Source organism: Dermacentor silvarum, chromosome 3, assembly GCF_013339745.2.
Source record: "Dermacentor silvarum isolate Dsil-2018 chromosome 3, BIME_Dsil_1.4, whole genome shotgun sequence".
Taxonomy (NCBI): domain Eukaryota; kingdom Metazoa; phylum Arthropoda; class Arachnida; order Ixodida; family Ixodidae; genus Dermacentor; species Dermacentor silvarum.
Window position 1 is genome coordinate 200,866,465 of NC_051156.1, and position 20,389 is coordinate 200,886,853.

The 20,389-nt window shown below is 41.3% G+C and overlaps 2 protein-coding genes across 6 annotated transcripts in view; one reads left to right on the plus strand and one right to left on the minus strand.

The window, feature by feature from the left end:
• The window catches only part of LOC119446493 (uncharacterized), a 39,198-nt gene extending 37,086 nt beyond the window's left edge, over window positions 1-2,112 (minus strand). Inside the window, exons 1-2 of the mRNA XM_037710928.2 lie at window positions 1,649-2,112; window positions 882-1,019 (exon numbers count right to left, since the gene is read on the minus strand). Coding sequence (XP_037566856.1) covers window positions 882-1,019; window positions 1,649-1,855 — 345 coding nt within the window. The 5' untranslated portion in view covers window positions 1,856-2,112. The remainder of the gene's footprint in view (window positions 1-881; window positions 1,020-1,648) is intronic.
• On the plus strand, window positions 974-17,122 carry LOC119446495 (protein rogdi). Of its 5 annotated transcripts, none has more exons than XR_007466150.1 (11): window positions 2,244-2,295; window positions 2,809-2,880; window positions 4,140-4,222; window positions 5,506-5,572; window positions 6,882-6,965; window positions 7,096-7,197; window positions 10,524-10,622; window positions 11,239-11,367; window positions 12,020-12,103; window positions 13,056-16,181; window positions 16,242-17,122. XR_007466150.1 is itself a non-coding variant. In XM_049664182.1 (10 exons), exons 2-10 carry the CDS (start codon window positions 2,875-2,877, stop codon window positions 13,095-13,097), a joined length of 696 nt encoding a protein of 231 aa, XP_049520139.1. In that variant the 5' UTR covers window positions 974-1,042; window positions 2,809-2,874; the 3' UTR covers window positions 13,098-17,122. The 5 variants fall into 5 exon arrangements, 3 of the variants coding, with proteins under 3 accessions (XP_049520139.1, XP_049520138.1, XP_037566858.1); XR_007466151.1 differs by having other exon boundaries at window positions 13,056-15,170; window positions 15,221-17,122; XM_049664182.1 differs by lacking the exon at window positions 2,244-2,295 and adding an exon at window positions 974-1,042 and having other exon boundaries at window positions 13,056-17,122.
• Window positions 17,123-20,389: the final 3,267 nt, after the last annotated feature.

Below are 20,389 nucleotides of genomic sequence, written 5' to 3' on the forward strand. Positions count from 1 at the left end.
ATGGTGTTGGAGTGCTGAGCTATTTTATTCAAAGCACGCAGTGTTACTGAAAAGGAGTGAGAGCATCTACAGATTACTGCTAAATAAACACTGTTCTAAGTTCTGATCCACGAGCATAATTGAACTGCACATGTTCTGTGACTCGATGACATTGGATGGCAACTTCCTTGTTCAGTTAAAACCAAAGTTTGGTGAACTGAGTTAGCGTACTTTCAACAAAGCTTATGATGATAATGTAAACGGTTACACCCAAAAGCTTCACTTCAAGTACATAACTGCAGCAGAACAGCATGTGACAATCCATCGATTTGATTTAGTTCATAACACTGCAGTTAGGACAAAAGCAAATAAAAAGTACACCAAAAGTGGTATGTGCATTTTTTTGCCTTCCCTCACCCGTACCTAGTCGTGTGTGCAGTTAAAACAGTGGAAGTACATCACAAGTAGTTGTTACCACAGCTCACGGAAGTGTCATACAAGTGGTTCATCAGCAAAGTGCACAGTATAGAGAAACAATTGCGAAGCCTTAGATTGGAGCCAATGCTTTGACAAGACAAGGGGCATTGTCTTCGTCAGGGAAGTTTCAAAAAGTCTTTGTCAAAACGTTGGTTTCATGCTGTGTCGCTCTTTCGCCCGCCATTGATCACTACAAGTATCCATCTTCCTACGACCCCTTTGTTTCACCTACGTATGAGATGTTGCATAAATCGACGACATATATTATGAAGTGGTTTGGCACGAAAACAAGCTAAGGCTCCTTTCTTTATGCACATGCATCAAGACAAGTCTCCAATTAATGTTTAGTGCGTTAGCATTTCACAACTCATCAAACAGTGCACCACAAGGACCTAGATGAAAACTAATGCCATGACCAACCGTACCGCTTCTTCAGAGGGCTGTTCTGTCTGTTCATTCACCCGTACTGCGAAGATGACTCTCGTGAAGAATGGCCGGTGAAGAGCTGGCTGTATCCGCAACACTTGTATGATGCCCTGATTGGTGAACGACCTGATCGACAACTGCAAAATCCAAGTTCATATAAGTGAGAAACCACTGAGTATTCCGTGCTTCAAACGCGATGCTCTACATCACTTTAAATCGCGCGCGCGCGCGGCTTTAATTGGACGGCTCACATGCTTCACTCAGAGGTTTCGTCATGGACGTACCAAAATGCGCATGGGCTTATTTCTGGGGCTGGAGAAGTCACTCAATGTAGCGCAGTAACTGACATACAACATGTCGGGACGTATGGACAGCATCCTAAGTCGTGCAGTAAGTTATTATAGGCATGCACTTGTCTGAGCGCGACCTTGTATTCAGGCTGCGTGACTATTTTTTCATGCATTTCGTATAAGAAACAAGCTTACAAGAACGCTGCACGTCATTTTCGACGACTGCTTCCTGCAGGGCGAAGCTTAGCACAAGTATAACTAAACTTCCTGCCGACAAGGCGACATGTCGACATTCTTGAGCGACCAAGCTCGCGACGAAGGTGTCACGCGTTTATTATCGACTTCGAAAGCGAAAGCAATATGAACACTGCTGTTTAGGAAGTAAGCTTACTTCGACGATCAAAAGGCGCGGTGATCTCATGAGGGTGTGTTCAACTAGCGAGCGGCGCGCGAGCGTGTTACGAAAGGAAGCTCACGTCTCGCAGCAAGGTCTCCATCGCAGAATCCCAGCTTTCGCCGGGCACGATCTCCTTGTGGGGCAACCACAGGCCCTTGTGTGGGTAGTCCACCAAGCCACATCGCGTATCACTATGGTAGCACAGCACACCGACGTAATCCTCGAAAGACACATTGTCGGCAGATTCGTCCTGGCGTTGCGAAGTCGCCGGCGAGTTGACAGCCATTGAAACGAGCTAATTCGCCGTCATCGCAGGGTCGTCATACCGCGACGTGCAGGAACCGACGCACTCAAACGCACAGCACTTTCAAGACATAACTTGACCTTTCAATCCACGTTTAAACCGCAGGCCAGTTGGCGCACACACAACCGCGACCGCGGACGCCGAGAGGACCTCCTGTGAAGGAGGGTGGGCTGCTGGCTTGTAAACAGTTTTGAGCAAATTTCTGCGCTAATAAGCGAATCATGGCGAGCACAGAGCGGCAGAGTGCTCAGGCCATGCTTGCAAAAATATTTACGCAAATTTTGGCGCACCCATTGATGCTATCGCTGGGCGCTATGCCTCAATTTTTTTTTCGGCGTCTACGAAACTAACCAATAACAGCTGATGTTCTCAGAAACCATCTTGCAATGGCGGAAGCAGACGTCGAGGAGATTGAAGCGCTAGTGAGTAAAATTTTAAGCACGCTTTTGGTCACCGATTTTGCAAATCACCGAAAGTCGTGTTTGCGTGCAAACAGTGCTATTTACTGCCACCTATAAGCTATCGGTGTTAGATGCTTGTTATTGCTGAGTGTTGCAAGTTTTTGCGCCGTGATTGCCTTTATCGTGTGCAATGCTTAGAGAAGTTTCACATTACTGATTTTGATTCGTTGCGCTCACCGCGAAGCGCTCGCTACAAAATGCGAGCAAAGAATGGACAATCGCCAAGAGATGCTTTTCTTTTTCTTGCTTTCTCGTGGTTAAGTTGAGGAAATTTGCGTCAGTTTCGCTCTTAAAAGGATGAAAAATGACGAATGAAGAAGAGGAACTTGGAGATCGGCATTTTTTTTTTTTTTTTCGCCAGTTTACGCCGCTCCGCCTCGTCACGTTGATATTTGTTTACACAGAACGCAAAAATGTGGCCATCATTATGCATTTTGGACACTGTAAATTCCTCGCTTTCTTTCTTGATTTCAGAAATCAGAATTCGAATGGATTTTGCAAGAAGAAGTAAACATTGTGTTGCAGCAGCTGCAAGACATCATGCTGGTATGTCTACAGCACGTCTGTTTTTATCAGACTTCTTGCAATCTGCATATCGCTGCTGAAACTCCGCCCTTGGTATTATGTTACATGCTGACGTGTTTTAATTCTGCAAAAGCATGTCGCTCCGAATGAGATAAATGAACGTTGCTATTATTCTGTTTCTGTCGACACTAATTAACCACAGCTCAGTGATTGACAAACGAGGTGCCTTTTTGTTTATGTATGCCAAACATATACCTTATGTTGTATATAATCTCTGTAACGTACACTATATATTGCTGTCTTCTTTCTTTTTGGCTGTTTCTGTAATTGCTAAAATACGTGAGTCGTGCAGGTCTTTCAAATCTTGAATGGAACTAACAGCTGCAGTAGAGCATTTTGTCAAAAATATGTGCATATATATACATAATATTCACCTTCTGGTGCTCAATTGTGTCACAGTTTCACTGACTGCAGGTTTGCTGATTGAAAACTTTAACTTAAATTATATATAACTACACTATTCCGCTGTTATCAGTAAATACAAACAAAAAATGAAAAATTCCGGTAGAGCCCATCTCGGACATTAATGCGACGAGCATCACAACAATGTAGTGACACACTGTTTTGCTTCCGCAGACACACCAAGTGGCAATCTCGCTGCTAATCACAACACCAAGCGATACCACGACACAGTATATCTTGTTGTAATCACTGCACTCTGGTTGAAACTCCGTAGTATCCCTATCCTGACTGCAACTTCGTTGCAGTGGCTCTTCATCAAGCGGCCGCGCTCGATGCGAGGATGTCTGTAATTGCAGATGGGACGTTATCGCTTTAATATATTTAAGGCTACATACCCCCTTGTGTTACATTGGCACATCCATTCTTGAGGGGCTGGCCAAATATGGGCGCATACCAGTATCACGTACACAGTGCCAAAGTTGTCTGTAAGGGCACATACTGAGTGGCCCAAGTTGTTGTGGAAGAGGTTGGGTACAGACTGACAAACTGGAATTGTAGGCAACGTTTCCTTGTAAGTAAAGAATGCTAATCACATTAACACCTTGAAAGATGCGTAATTTATGTCAAAATATTGGCATATGTTGCATTAAATTATATATATATGCGCTGTTTTGCGCAAAACCGCATTTCAAAGTCGTTCCTGGTTTTGTGCGAAACATTGTATTCATCCACCACAGTGTATAACCAACTGGCCCCAATATCAGCCTAGCTTACTACTATATTACATTATGTAATGCTATATTTTGTAATATTTTCAGGAATGCTCCAAGCGTTTCCCACACTCATTTTCCGACCAAGAAAACCTAGTCAAGACTGACAAGTTGATCCTGAACAGCACTAGGTATGAAAGCTTAATATCAGAGCCAGAAGTGTTAGCAATGATATATATAATTTCATAAAGCTTCGTATTGACCGCTGATTCGCTTTAGTATTTTGACCAAATTCACAGTGCTTTGCATGTGGTGATCTCCATAAGTTAAACTCCTGTCATGAGAAATTTTCTGATAAGATAAACTGAGCAGTGTGAGAACCCCTTTGTTCAGTTTTCCATAGGTTGAGTGACCTTCTGTTAAGCTGAAGATGTGGTAGACAAGTACATTTCCAAGATTTCCAAGGTCCTTTGATGTTGGTTTTATAGGGAGTTTGTGTAATTTCAAGGTTTCCTTGTAACATTGTTCTCTATATTTCTCTTGATCTTGTGTTAACAAATGTTTTCCCCTACTATTTCTTTCTTTCCTTATTGTTTTATTTTTAATGAGCAGAATGCACAGATAAAAAATTGCGCTAAGCTGAAGAGATTTTATGGGAAATATTGTTTCGAAAATTCACTGTGTGCCGTTTTATGACCAGGGACAAATGAAACTCACGAATAAGAAATTATTATGTAAAGCACATCTTAAGAGTAACATATCATGTGAGTACATTTTTGACTAGCTACTATCCTGTTGCCAAAGACAGTGCAGGCTTCAAACTGAGTGTGCAAACTGAAGTCATGACAACATAATGCATTGTGGTGAAGGCAAAAATGAAATAATGTGCTCTAGTTAACCCAAACTTATTTGTGTTTCATTTGCCCATGATAGTACATATACATGCATGGTGCTGCCAATGCCATCCAACACAGTGGCTCACAATTGGGCTTGTCTCCAGACATGTTAACAATAACTCAGTGATCTGCACTAACCAAACAATAACAGGACTCTGCTATAACCTTGTAATCTAACCTATAACTTAGTAATATAACCATAACTCAGTAATCTGCACCTAACTTTTGCCTAGTAGTCTAGCCAAACTGACTTAACCTAATCATAACTTAGCATTCTAACCCAGCATTCTAACCATGTTAGCCATGGTTCAGGAATCAATAATCTGACCACATTAACCATAACTCAGTAATCTGCACTGACCTAACGTAACCTATGTCTTCTAGCCCACCTTCAGTGTTACAGGAACATCTGGCACTGCATAAATATGTGGTTTTCCTGCAGATAACATCTCTCATACATGCAATGTGTGGTTTCACTTAAACTAAATGAGCTCACAATGCAGCGTCTGCTAACTAGAAATTGTTGTTATTTTACTTTATGTTGATGTTTCCTTTCTTTTTCTTGTGCTTCGGTAAAGCTCCACCGCTGCCCCTGACCAAATTAAAGTCCTGGCAACAATGTCAGGGGATAGCATCAGCCACGCAGTAAGTGGAAATTTTCACATTGATCACTTCCCAATTTTTCTTGCCTTAGTGTATTGATGCACGAAATTACGGTGCATGAATACATTCATAGTCGAAATTAACAGAGGTCTGCACTAAAGTACTGTTCAAATGCGACATATTGAGGCTTTGTAAAATCATGTGCACCAGATTTGAAATTTCATGTCCGCTCTTCTGTAGTTTGTCATAAAAATGAAGCGCTCGTACTACACGACAGACAGCGAAAGAGTTTGCGTTTGTCCTGAAACAAGCAAACCCATTCGGTCATGTCTCTTTGTGTCAACGTTACCAAACACTGGTTGAAACAGCCACAGTCCCCAAATGTGATGTTACAGGGACACGTTTCCCTTGTTTATCTCAAGTGCAGATATATAGAGAATTTTAGCGTGTGCATGAACCATTCTTGTTTACAAAATACTGGAATATCGAATGGCCGTAGCACTGTTGGCCACATTTTGTGAAATTTTGTTCAAGTAGAATATGTGTTAAGAATTGTTTTTGTGTTGTGCGAGTGCCCTCGCCAAGCAAAAAAAATAATAATAAAGAGCCACTCTAGGTCATTTTATGTTGCTGATGGTACCTCTACATCAGCATCTAAGTAGAACATGGTCATTGCAATCTTAGTTTTTCATGCTTTGGATCAACTCGGCATTACAAGATGATGTCACTAGCATCTGCATATGTGGTATTCCAGTAAAAAATAATAATTGATGCACAGGCCAAAGCTCTTTGTTATTATGTTGTGGCCTCTCGTAGACATGAAAGATGTGTGCAGAGTGGACACATTGAGCCATTGTTACCAAAAGTAGGAAATGTAGGGTAATGTAGTGCAGTTGTTCATTTGCATACCATCTCTCGCATACGTGTACATCGGCCCATTAGCTGTTAAGCTGGGGATAACATACAGCTTTATCATTTCTATGTAGAGCAGTGGAACGCTGTGCTGCTGAACAAATGAATTCATATTTCAGGGCAGATATAGGGTTTGAAAGATAGTTCTAGAGCTCAGGGAAAGCCACATGAATCTATAGTGTGTACTGTACATTAATCGTGGATAACGCTGAGAGATCAGATTTATAGGACAAGGCTACAGCGCTTCTAGGTAGCTGGGACGAAGGCTGTTCAGCCAAATGTGCTTACAGTTCTTGAGTGTTATGCAAATTAGCACCGAGTTTCGCGAGAGGCATTTGTGAACAGTAGCTTTCTAAATCTCTTGATGACAGTAAGGCTATGATAAAACAAAAAAAGAAAGGACAGCTGTAGTAATGCAGTGCACATCTTTATATTTCAGGACATTGCACTGCGCATTCCCAAGCATCCCGGCACCACCCTGAGGACAATAGTGCAGAATGACTGCCAGTGGAAGCTCCAGCAGGTATGGCCGACTATCTTCTGTTACTCTGCTCTGCCTTGCTGCTGGAAACAGCATCAACAAAGTAGCAGCGCTATCAACTAAGTAAGTCTTATCAGTTTCTGCTTTTGTGGTCGTTTGCTCTTTATCGAAGGTGCAAGACGCGGGTAACAACCTAATGACTGCTTTGCAACTGCTCACGCCGCCGCCGCCGAACTCCAAGTTTGAGTTCAAGTCTGCAGAAGAAGTCACCCAGGCAAGTGCACGGTGACAAGTCCCCTTCATTGACTGTGGCATCATGTTGTGTCGGACTGCAGCAGCGAAGGGATGTTCACCTAGGCCAAAAAGTTTGCGAATGTCGTGAGCTCTGAAACAAGTGAAGCTACATTTCCTCGTGAGAGCTTGCCACTCAAGGTGCAACTGACGGACACATTAATTCACTTGCCCAAACATAGACTGCCTGTCTTGGCTATGAATAAAGCAACCATTGGGATCTGAGGCCATGTTATGTAGTGGTTCTGCTCATTTCCCATTCTTTTTGCACTTTGTTGCTCATTGGCAGTATGTCAGGCCTTCGTTATTGCCAGTGTCAGCCACTTGTTGTGATGGGTGATAAGAAAAGAATGGAATTGTTGGAAAAGAAACAATACACAATGCGGCCCCTGAAAATTTTATTGCTTACATTTTCATTCTTCACGAGAAACTAGCTGCAGTCTGTGTGTAATTTTTTACCCAGTGCAAGACTTAGGTGCAGCACCAGTTACTTGAGTGCGAAAGAGCCAACAAAGCTTGCACGCCCCACTCCTAATCAAATCTCTGTAAGATGACACTTTAAGGTGGAACCCTGCCTTTCAAAATGTGTTTTATTTCTGGGTAGATTTTGATGAAACTTGCCGAGTTTATAATATCATAAGAAGCCAACAAACAAAGACACCAAGGAGAACATAGAGGAAATTACTTGTACTTACTAAGTGAATGAAAGAAATGATAGATTAATGGAAATGAAAATGGATGAAAAAAAAACAATTTGCTGCAGGTGGTAAACGATCCCACATTGAGCTACTGTGGCGCTGTATTCCCATCCACTTTCTGGGGGATTTCTATTGTACTTGGTGTCGTTTGTTGGCTTCTCATGATTAATAAAAATCAGGCCCCACGGTTCCTTTTCATTCATTGCTGAGTTTATGTATTTTAATGTGTGAGACCCTTCACTTCAAAATGTTTTTTTTTTTTTTTCTGGGTAAATTTTGACTGAAACTTGCTGAGTTTTTGTATTTCAATGTGTTAATTAAGATAAATATTTTTTTTTGCAGGGTAAATAACTTTTTAGAAATTCAAATAGTTCAGTCTTTTGCACAGCTTGCTTGGAGGTGAGCTATTTACTGAGTTATATATGGTGTAATAAAGATTGACATACAAAAATAATCTGGAACTAACAAAAAAAGAAGAGTTCAAAGCAGCACGAACAGTGTTCTAAGCCAATTTTATATCAAGTGAAAGCCTGCCAAGCTTTTAAATTAAGAAGCCATAGTATCACCCAGGACAAATTAATACTTTTCGAAACTTCATGTAGCAATATTTGTTCATGTTATATGCCTGCTGCATTCTTTAATTGTCTATTTTTGGGACAAAAAAATAATCATTCCATTAGGATAAGTAGAACTAGAGGTATAATCACTTCAAAACTGTGGTTCCATCAGAAATGCTGTTAAAAAAAAAAAGCATTTCCTGACTTGTTCATGATGTTCACCATCGTGGCAATTTGGGCCTGTTGGTATGCCATAGTAAAGGTTCTGAATAACGCAAGAGCGTGTGAATAATACAGGTTCTGTCGTTCCCCTATTCTTCTCACGCTCTTACACTATTCAGAACCTTTACTTTGTTCGTGATGATTATGGCGAAGGCTAAATCAAAGGCTAAATCAATCAAGGATGTTGCAGGACTGCAATCAAGCAAAAATAGATGCTCTACACCAAGCTGGAACAAAGGAACATGAAAAGATATTTCGGCCACTTTCTGGCTTTGAAGAGCAGGGTCTTCTTGTAAAAACCCTTTTAAAGGGCTTAGAATAGCTCAGTTCGTTTCTGGATGAGAACGCAGTTTTTGGCCCTTGACAATCCTGGCTGGAGTATATTTTAAGGTTTTGGCAGAGTTTTTGATGGACTGAGCACACAGAACAGCTTCATATTTACTGTATGCAACAGATGGTGATACAGGGCTATATCCATCGTACTTGATACTGTCCACAGAGGCAGCTATTGGGAGGCATAGTTTATAACTTAGAACCCTAAAGCTCTGGGGCCATTTTGGTGCTGTTTTATTCAGAAGTGTTGGCCATTATGGGGGGAATAATAAAGTTGCTCTGTTACACACATGACAACTTACAACTAATTTCTACTTAAATATCTGGTGTAGAATGTCTACTTTCTTGTTGCGGAGCAACTTTATTAGGACAGATGTGAAAACAGCTTGTTAGCCTAATTAATGCATTGTTTGAAAGGATTTCATTCAAATATTGCTGTTTATTTTTGACATAATTGGTACCACTTCTTGCATTTTTCAACGTTTCAAATTAACCTGCTGTTGTAGTGGCCGATCGCGTTCCCATCACCGCATTGCCTACAACTTCAATAGATTACTTACTCAACACCCTGGGAGTTCACTGTGAAAGCATCTTGCCTACATAGTTGTTCCCACGAAACTGGTACCAAGCAAGCTATTCACCATTAACACACTCAGCATGTATGACCGAAAACGTGCGTGTGCTCACTAGCAGTGGAACAATCATATTCAAAGCATAACTGTTTTAGCCTAAAATTTGCTGAACTTTTGATCTTCAAAAGAAATATAAGTAACAGATATATATATACTTCTGTCAAACTTTACTTCATTTGAGTAATGCACAAACTGCAAGTTTCTCCAAATGACTCAAATACCACCACTAAGATGATCGATCTCATGCTTGAAAAACTCTTTGGAGTTAAGCACTTTTACGCGTGTGAATGTAAAGCCCGCATTGATGACATGGGTGTACGTTTTATCATTAAGCAAGGGGCCACATAAGTAATGAAGAATACAGAATTCCTAAAACAAGTGCTTCCTACATTAGCCAGGCCTCTGCAGCCTCTGTTCACAATATCTCAATTAGCGTTGAAGTCGTCACTTATGAGGGCACCTGCCCTCTTTTTCTCTGTTACCGCTGAAAAATTATTTAAATATTGTTTTTTGCAACATCACTTTATGTATATTTTCATGTACGTTGAAAAGAACTGGTGGCATTTTCTAAGAGCAGGTGGCTCAGCGCTTGCGGATAAAGATTGGTTGGCGCTAAGTCATGAGCAGGAGCATGTCCACATGTTCCTTTTCTGTCTTGGCCCCCCTTTTACGCAAGCCACCCAATATTCCAGGCAGCAAGATGTTACAGCTTTTCATAATAGAAATTGCTAGCAAGTGACTTCTTGTGGTATCGTTTTTACATGTATATGTGCTGGAATTCACTCCGTTTTCATTAGAGTAATCACATCCAGTGCCCTCAAGACTGTCGTTATAAGCTACTCGCCTTCCTGTCACTTTCTTGTGCAGCTTATGACCACCGTAATGGGTTGCCTGCAGAGGGGTCGAGCGAGCCTCATCATTCCAAAGAAACGCACCATCGACGAGATTCTTGGAAGCCGGAACATGGTGCGTGCTCAAATGCAGGAAGCAGCGTTCTTTAACTTTCTGCACTGCATCAGAGAACTTTCCAGACATCCGCTTTAGTCTGATGTCATCCTAGCTCTCTGCAACATCGTAAAGGCAGAGTTGGTTCAGTGTAATGCATGACGGCTGCTTTTGGTGCAGGTGCATCTCCTTGACTCTGCGTCTGTTGTAGAATTCTCTCGTGCTCTCAAAATTTGATCGACACCGCCAGCTCCTACGCTGCATGGTTTATGTTTGTGAATGGCACAAAAAAAAACAAGACAGACTCACGATAAAGACAAAAGGACACCTTTATTCCATTCTGCCATTCACAAATATGCATCAGCACCAACTTGCACAGTTTTCTATCTTATTATACAAATGCACAGTTTAAGCTGGTTTGTAACGTAAGTGAACGTCAAAAACTAATTGTAAAACGACATTGGAACCACTGTTGTTATTGAGTTCATTAAGGAATGCTGCTATACACTGGCAGCTCTAGCAACAGCGGTGATGTAGCGAAGCTTGCCATAAAATTCGCCTGTTGAGATTTCGAAGTTTTGCCACGAGTGGCTGGAGGAGTTCAATTAGACATCTCGTTTCTGCGATGTTTATGCAGAAATCCTTGCAACCTCCACTGCCTCAAGATCTAGGTGCCAGCTTCTATGTGCAGTCCCACAAGCTCATCTTTGCTGTGTACTACGTCCACAAGGACTCACACGGCCAGCCGAAGTTTGATGTCTTTCAGGTAAGACGGGGTCATTTGCACGAGTTGTTTTCACTGTGGTATCTCTCATGTGACATCAGGCATTGGCTGATTATTTACAGTGAGCAGGAGGGGGAGGTCACGTGGGGATTACGCCAACTCGGCCAGAAATTAATGATAGACTTCTAGACGAATAATCTGTAGATCTAACTCGGCTTATTATATTCCTTTAGTGTCCCTTTAATGCTAAACTTGTTCATGGAATGCTGAATTTCGTTGGCCATGCAAGGAGAGAGAGGCTCTGCTTCGGGGAGAGCAGTTTGCCTCCCTGCACCATTGCCTCACAACATTTGCGCTGTTTCTGTCTCTGCTATTACTAAACACATTTGAAAAATTCTTGTGGTGGTAGGCTCCCTGGGCAACACTTTACCAACTTCCAGTGTGTAGGCAAAATTTATAACGGGACTGGTTCTTTAAAGGGACACTGTAGGCACACGTCAAGCCAAGATAAGCTGACAGATTAGTGCTCCGAAATATCCTAAATCACTTTCGCTCTGAAGAGCTTGTCAAGGTATTATTGAGTCGGGCTTACTGGAGACAGAAACTGTTGAAATAATTGCTAATTACATGATGAAAGTCTGTCTCTCTCCCAAGATTCTAACCTTACACAACTTGCGACACCTGTGCATTTCAGGCAGAGACGTCTGTGCCCTGGCTGAGTGAAGTCCTTGTACTGTTCACCATAGCCCTGCAGCTCTGCCAGCAGCTTAAGGACAAGGTGAGCCGTTGTCCTGCCTATGCACACGAGCTTCATGGTCATAAAGTGTGCATGATGGGTTACTTCATCACACTACAGTCACTTGGGGTAGATTTAGAGTAAAAATGTGGTAACACGAATAAATGCCCACCAACAGTGAAGAATTTTGCTAGTTAACTTACACATTTGGCACTGTTTTGCTGTATTAGCTATAGTTGATGGTGATGTAGGGTTGCGAGAAATTCAAAGAAAATAGCACAAAGCAATCGGAACACAAAAATGGTACAACCTTTGCAGTTACCAAGAGTACACAGACAAAGGCAGAATACACCATCTTTCAATTCCATTGTCCAGGAGGAGTTATTAACTCTTTCTTTGATTGTCCATCGAGCGTCTATGTTCTTTCCACTCTGTGAAGTGTCTTTCAGCTGGCCACTTCGTATGTATTCCACAGAATCACACAGTCCCAACAAATATGGGCTGCGCAGTTAAGCATGCCTGTGCAATTTCTGTAGCAAATTAGCTGGGTACGGTACTCAGCCCTCACTTGAACGAGACTCGGTAATTATTTCGTGGACTTTGACCTTTTCTTTTTTGCTAGCTCCATGTGCAAGATTGTGACAGAAAGAAAAAATGCAACAATGTGAAAGTGCTAGTATAGTTAGAGGTTAAACATGATTAAGCTAACAGCACAAAGGTAGAACTTCGACAGAAGAAAGAAGGACCAATACGTGGCGCTGACATTTTCTTTTTTTTTTTTTTTGTCCCAAGTTCTAACTTCGCACTGCTAGTTTAATCATGTGCAACCAACTAGGCCAAACCTGCGCCTTGCTTAGTTTCACTTAAAGTTTGAGGTGCTTGCTTGAGATTTCAGCCTCTCCGCATAGTAACTGCAAGTTCACAGCAGTCGGAGTGAACATGAACATGAGCGTGTACCGCAGGGTGCATACCTGGTTTCACATCTTTCTTGCAGGTCGCCGTGTTCTACCAATACAGGGAGTTCCACATCCCGTAAGAGAAAACAAAAATGCAAGTTCACAAGCTGTGCTGTGAGAGGACAGAGGAGAAGTGCATTCAGAGAGATACTTAAGGAACAACAACTGTGTCGGCGCACTACCAAAGCTCCACACCTGTGAAGCTTCAGCTCCTACAGGATGGGCCAGTTGGCATCACTACTATCTGCTGTGGCAGCTAAAATTACTCAACTCGCCCAATAGAAACGCACTTACATTTTCTTTTTTTCCCAGTGCTCGAAAAAGGTCACGGGTATCGATGTATAGGGCCTCTGTTTAGTGAAAAAGAAAACTGTGCTATGTTTATGTACTATTCTGGCCAGAAGGTAATGACGCAGGTCACGAACAGGTTAAGCTCTGGTCATGACAAACTCTTGCTGCACTATGGGCACCTACTTTCGTCCGTGTGTTCCGTTACTTGTTGTTTACATAATGAGTTTTGTCTTAGACTGATTGTGTTTACTTGCATAGGTCTCATTAGTATTTGTCAAGTTAACACTTTTTCTCCAAACTGTTGAAATTAATTAGTTCCCTATTGCCACAAATGAATTTACGATATACTTTTGCCACAATTAATGAGCCGGCTGAAGTGTATAGTGATAAGCAAGAGAAAATACTAAGTCTTTAAATGCAGATGGTAGATTGGCACTTTTGTGTCAATCAGGCTTGCTTTCTGTTGAAGTCGCTGAGGAAACTTTCTTCTTTTTTTTCATTTTCTGAAGCTTTCTTTATAATGCAGCAGAACATAGAACAAACACCAGCATCAATTTTTTTTATTTAGTCACTTTTTATACATGATGCGATACAAATTATTGATTTTAAAATGTGCTTTGCATTTGCACGTCGTTTTAAGTGCAGAGAGTTGTTGTCATGCTTCATACTGTAGCGAGAAATTTGGTAGCAGCAGCAGCTGTTTTGCATATCTCGACTAGAAATCCGTGTGCACACGACAAATCAACATTTTTTCTAGTCGTCTAGGCACCCTGCAACAGTGTTATCAATGAGAACTACCATCAGAGCTAACTGAGCTAACTGACGGATACCTAAGTGGCATTGCTCTTATGGACAAACCATATGCGAACAAGAGAATCCAAACTTAAACAGCAAAGTAAGATGGCAGCGAACATTCGCAGTGAACGAAAAAAAGAAAAGGTAGCTTTAACTTTCAGTGAGCCGTACTGATCCTTTTTAGAAGTTAAAATCAGCCAAACCTATTAATGGTCTTGTTTCATTTGTCTGCTATGGATAACGTAGTGTGATGTCGGAGAAGCCTTCATTCAGCTTGTGCTTTTTTTCGCCTTCATCTGTGCTAGATATGGACGCCGTTTCCTCAATCCCATATTTGTTAATGTTGTCAGACGTAGTCAACTAACGATTAATAAAATGACATTGTCATAGTGGCTAATCATAGCTTGAATATACATCGCAGAGTGCCTGTCGACTAGATAGTTTACAAAGCAATAATTTCACTCTGCCAGCATACATGCATGATATGAAGGGCATAATGTGCGTACCAGACTTGGGTAGAGATGTTATCAAGCGCTGTGTGATAGCTGCCATTTATAGGACATGTTAGTTTGCAGTGTTTCTTGTATACTTTTTTTTTCTTCATGTTTGTATTATAGTGCATGTATTATGCAAAACTCTTTATGTACAGTGTTTTTGGCATATACATTAGCTTTTACTTTTAATGTGGTAAACTCAGAAAAAGAAAAAAGAAAAACTACTGTCTTGTGGATTTTAAATGAGATGCTGACAATATACTCGTTCTTTCTTCTTCCTTTTTCTTTTTTTGAAGATGTTTTTATTTTTGTGTGTGTGAGCAGTGATTGTGCCCTGTGAATGCGTGTCACGGAATGCTGTTAATCATGCAACATGCTCATTTAGTGCGCTGCTAATTGTGCACGTGTCAAGAACAGCCACCATCGTGCGCGCACGCACGCGCTTCAGTAGCAAAGTCTTTTTTTGCACTGCGCTCCATTGTACCCAACATTCCCGCATTAAGCCCCATCGTCAGATAACACTTCTTTTGACTTTGCAACAATGCGCATTACAGAGCACTTTAAGTCTTCCCAGTAAAATAGAACTTTGCCAAGTACTACCAACAACTAGTACTCGTACTTAGCTAAACTAGTACAGCACAACACTTTGCAAACAGAGTTTGTGGTACCTTGTACACTGTTCATTCACTGCATAATACCCACCAGGGAGACGTGTTTAATGCTTGAGCCAAGCCAGGAATAACTTCAACTACGTTTGTTGGCAGTGGTTCCGATTACGTGAATGTTGCACAGAGGTCACGCTTCTCCATCTCACTCCTGTGTGATGGTGCATGTGAAAGGGCGATAGTGGCAAAATGGTCCCCAAAAGGCACATGAAAGCACTAAACCGATCAGCCAACACAAATTGCTGTATTGAAGACCATGTTTTCAAGCAACCACTGGACAAAACACGGAAGAATCCGACAGAAAGATAGATGGCAAACGGCAGTTTCTGTGCAACATGTTATTCTTACAAACCTACATTAGACTCGCATTCTTTCTTGCTTTCCGACTCAGTATATAACTGTCTCTACTATATGTTTTATCTATAACTGTGATCTTGCAGATAGAAACACTCCTGCGATTATGCAAATAGAACAGCCTTTTCCCTTAGATTTGATTACATTGCCGTAAATCAATGCCATGCACAGATACTACATGGACCCACTAACACGAGGCCATTCCCTCTTCTACATTGAGTAACATTGACTGTTGTGACTAGTTCCATTGGTGATGTAGTTGAGAGGTTGCGTGCTGGATAAAGCTTGTTCAAATTTTTAATCAGTGTTTCACTGTTCATGAAAACACGAGGCTCACATTAATATCTAGTTAGTGCTGGTATCACAACTTGTACTGAAGTGCAGCTCATTATGTGCAGTTACGATTGTTTTGTAGGTTACGTTGCAGGGGAAGGGGGGGGGTCCAATATAATGAACTATTTGGCTGATCTGCTGGCTCTTTTCACGTTCAATATTTGAAAAGGTGGCCATATAGTGATTATATTTACTACCATGTTTAAATGCATCAATTGCCTGTTTCAACCGGGTAAATTAACAGCGTACATCACTGCAGCGATTCCAGACAAAAACATGCGTTTTGTCACAGTTAAGGGAACGGTTGTGGTGTCTGTTCCAAGAGGGAAGAAAACAGCCGCTGCATGGATGAGAGAATGGGAAGCAGTTTCACATTCTGGGCAGCAGATTGCGCTGCCGTCCCTCTAGCTAAGGGAAAAGAAAAAAAAATTCATTCAGCAGCATTGCAAGTGTGTGCTCTCAATTTTTTTCAAAATTAAATAAATTCCATTGAAGATGAGAGAATGTGGAGCAGTTTCATTACTCCAGGTAGCAGATGGCAGTGCTGTCGCTTTTACTGATAAAGAAAAAATAAGAATTTTTATTCGGCAGCACTAGAGATGTGTGTTCTCCATTTATTCCATTTTAATAAATCGGGGCAAGTGCCCATTTAAGCATGGCATTAAAGTTCACCATAAGAATGCCACCATATCAACGAAACATTCCATGGTGACTGATTAGTCTTTTATTGTCGTATTGCAAAGCAGTCTTACATGGGGACTTAATTCAAACACAAGAGCATCCTCTCTTTTAAGAACAATCACTTTTGTAGATGAAAAATGCACCATGTGATAGAACACAAAAAGCTCTGGTGTTACTACCATCATCGGCTGTTTACCACTACTGATTGGTATGCTGCAAGTATTCTGTGACTGTGCTGTTAAAGAGAATGTTTAAGACTGTGTGCGGTGGTAAAGCTGCTCTGCGTGGTTAGTTATGATGTCTGCAGACAGTCGAAATGTTGAGTAGCTATTTATCAGTGTCTCATGTATTTCCACTTTTACAGAACATTATATATACTTTTGAATTGTTTATATTGTTAGATTGTTGGACATTGTTTACTAAAGGTGCCATTCTTTTTTGTTATTTGTATACTAATGAGTTGAAAACAATAAAATGATCTTAACAGAATTAGTACCTTGGACCATGCATATCCTTTTCTACCTCCCCTCTCCTCCTTGCTCTTTTACAGCGTAAGCTGTTATGGGCTCATCCTAATAGCCATTTCAGTTCGCATTGTTGTCCGCCGCCGCCGCGTAACCGCTATCGCCCGAAACGCGAAAAAAAGTACCCGGTCTCTGCCCGGATCGAACCCAGGCCCAATGCGTGGGAGTCGGATACTTTACCACTGAGCCACGCAAGCGCTTGCTATCAGCGCCAGAAAAAGGCCCTATAAACGTGCCCTAGGCAGGCACAGACGACCCGAGCCTCCGCGAGTATGGTGGCGCCATCTAGTTAAGGCGCCTGGAAAAACCGCGTGCACAGGCGCAGACGAGGAGATGCGATTCAGACGAAGCGCGCAATAAACACGATCCCGATGTGAGATGTGCGCCACGTATTCTCGGTACCTCTTCGGTAAACGTTATGGCGTCTCCTCTCAAGGTACGAACCGCTGCTGAAGAAGCAAATCGGGCTCAACAAGCATCATCGGGCTCAACAGACTGCTGTGCAAAGAGCATTACAAACTGCAGCTCGCCGGTGACGCCGGGCGGACAGTTGAGATCAAAACGAGGTGAAGAGACTTTGCCGCGAAGACCCTGTTGTGCGTGGTGCCGAAATTGCTACTCTTAAGCCGCTCCACCAGCTTACGCTCTGACTGTGCTGCATGTGCCGCGCAGGCCTGCGACTTTTTTTTTCTTTACAAACATTTACTGAAACATATTCCATTACTTCAAGTGCATTTTCTACAACTGGTATTAGTAACTTAAGCCATTGGCTACTGAATATTACGTGCACTGTATAGTTTTCTGTTCAAATTATTTTTGCCCTGTGCGCACACTGCACAAACGTCCACGGTCGCATTCATTACATAGTTCTGTTTGAGAATAAGCACTGCCAAAAAGCAAACAAATTAGTTTTATTTACAATATGAAGTACTACTTTTCAGTTCAGAACCCTAACTGCCAGTCGCATATTCATTATTGTGTGAAAAAACTTGAAAACATTCGGAGCCCCTACGTGGAGAGCAGCACCGTACTTTTCCCATTCCCACCTGTTTCCACCTTTTCATTTTCTTTTCTGCAAAGCACTCTTTCCACTACCATGAAGTATTTCGTTTATTAGAGTTCAAAAGAGGCAAAAATTCTGCGAATGAAAACAGCAACTAAGAAACAATCTTACAACCCCCTAATGGAACAGTTGACATTTCTAAAGTTGATCAGTGTATCTAGCTTATCGCACCATCTACAAATAGCTTTTTAAATGCATAAGCATTTCTATGCCTGCCCAACGAGGAAACCCGTCTGTCACGTAAGGTGAATCACCATAAAGAAATTAATGTATAAGAAAACAATAAATTCGAAAGGAAAAACATTGGCAGTGGTGAATTTTGAACCTACGACCCCACGCTCAGAAGCCGAGTGTCTTACCCACGTTTGCAGAAGGTGAATATATCTGAACTGAATGAATGTGTTGTACTCGTGGTACAAAACAAATGTCAAAATGAGCACAGTTTCTATGAAGGCTTTCTTGAAAGATTTAGTGATGGTGGAATAAAAGCCATCTCTAGGACCACATGGAGAACCGATTGGAGTATTGTAGACATTAAGAAAATTTCGATTTTGCAAAAATTTAATGCCAAACACGCCACGTCCCCGATGCGTTTCGATGGTCGCGGGATGTGCCTTCCGTTGAGGACGTTCCTTCACAGACCGAAATGCCACCGATCTCCAAGGACTCATGCACTTTGCATTGCACGACATAGATAAGCAGTCAATGAATTGATAAGGAGTGGTAAGGGGTTATAAGAGTCTCATGGTTGATAATGGTTCGACGTGGATGGATAAGGTGCAAAAGAGTGATAAGGGCTTATAATGGTCGAAGCAATTTTGATAAATTTGACAAGGGTCAGATCAAGTTCGTTAAGGTTAAGGACCAATAAGAGTTGATAAGGATTGGATAAATTGCGATAATGTTGATAACCGACAAGGGTTGATAAGGGTCAGCCAATAAGGGTTGAAAAGGGTTGGATCTAGTCCAATAAGGTTGATAACCGATAAGGCTTGATAAAGGTTTATACTGGTTGGATCATGTTTGATCGAGATTGATAATGACACCGGGCTTCGTGTAGATGAGCAAGTGGCATAATGCTTACACATACTTAGACAACACCAATACAGTTTCTGTCGTAATTTTTTAAACAATACCTCCCACCTGGCAAATCACCAGCTTTGCCAATATGGCCTGCATTCTTGCACCTGGCAATTGGCTTTGGCAGCCAATGGGTTAAATGCATGCAGGCATGACACTTTACACTTGTAATCTTATTTTTGTATATGTTAAATTATGGTTCCAACACTCTAAACCATAGCAAAATATACTGGCAAATGTAAGACTGCTCTAAATAACCTAAAATACTAGTCGATACGAACCATTTTCGGCTTTGGTACCCAGAAAGTGGATGTGTTTTGTCATGACATGCTGGCTTGCTCCATTGCAGCATTAAGAAACACGCAGCTCTCATTTTTTTTTTTATAAGCAGTGTCATCATATCTAGCCTTATTGCCAAATGACATCAGCAAATACTGCTCTGTCAATACATTGCAGTAACGTTGATGATGGCGTTTAGAGACCAAGTTTAGTATGAAGTTATGTTTCTCAATCTTCACGCTCGCTACATGTCAACCTTTTCCATGTCAGTTTTTCACAGAATTTCTACAGCTTTATGAAGCCTCTATCTCCAAGCAATGTGTGTTGTGGTTAATACTAGTTGTGATGTCTATGGACAATTTACACAGCGAGTAGCTTTTCAGCAGACTCACGAACTTTGAGTTGTGATTCAGGTTATGGTTGCTCTTTTTTAGCATTGTTTACCTTGTGGCATTTCTTTATTTGTATATAATTGGAGGTAAAACAAATTCATGCTAACACAATTATGGCACTCACTCTGGCCTTTTCTGCAAATAATTTTTTTCCCACAATTGAACATTTATTCTGCTTTAGCATCTTATGTTGTTATAAAACAGATTCTGATAAGTACAAGTAACTTTTCTTATAATTTCGCTTAACAAGGCCTGTATTATATATTTAATAAAATCACATCTGCTGTCCTTCTGCAGATGCTCCAAGCTATCACACTTTCTTTTATTTCTTGGTGTGTCTTTTTTTTTCTTTATTTCTCAAAGTGTACTATGCCTTTATTTGAGCAATACATATAATTTCAAAATCAATTCCAACAACTGG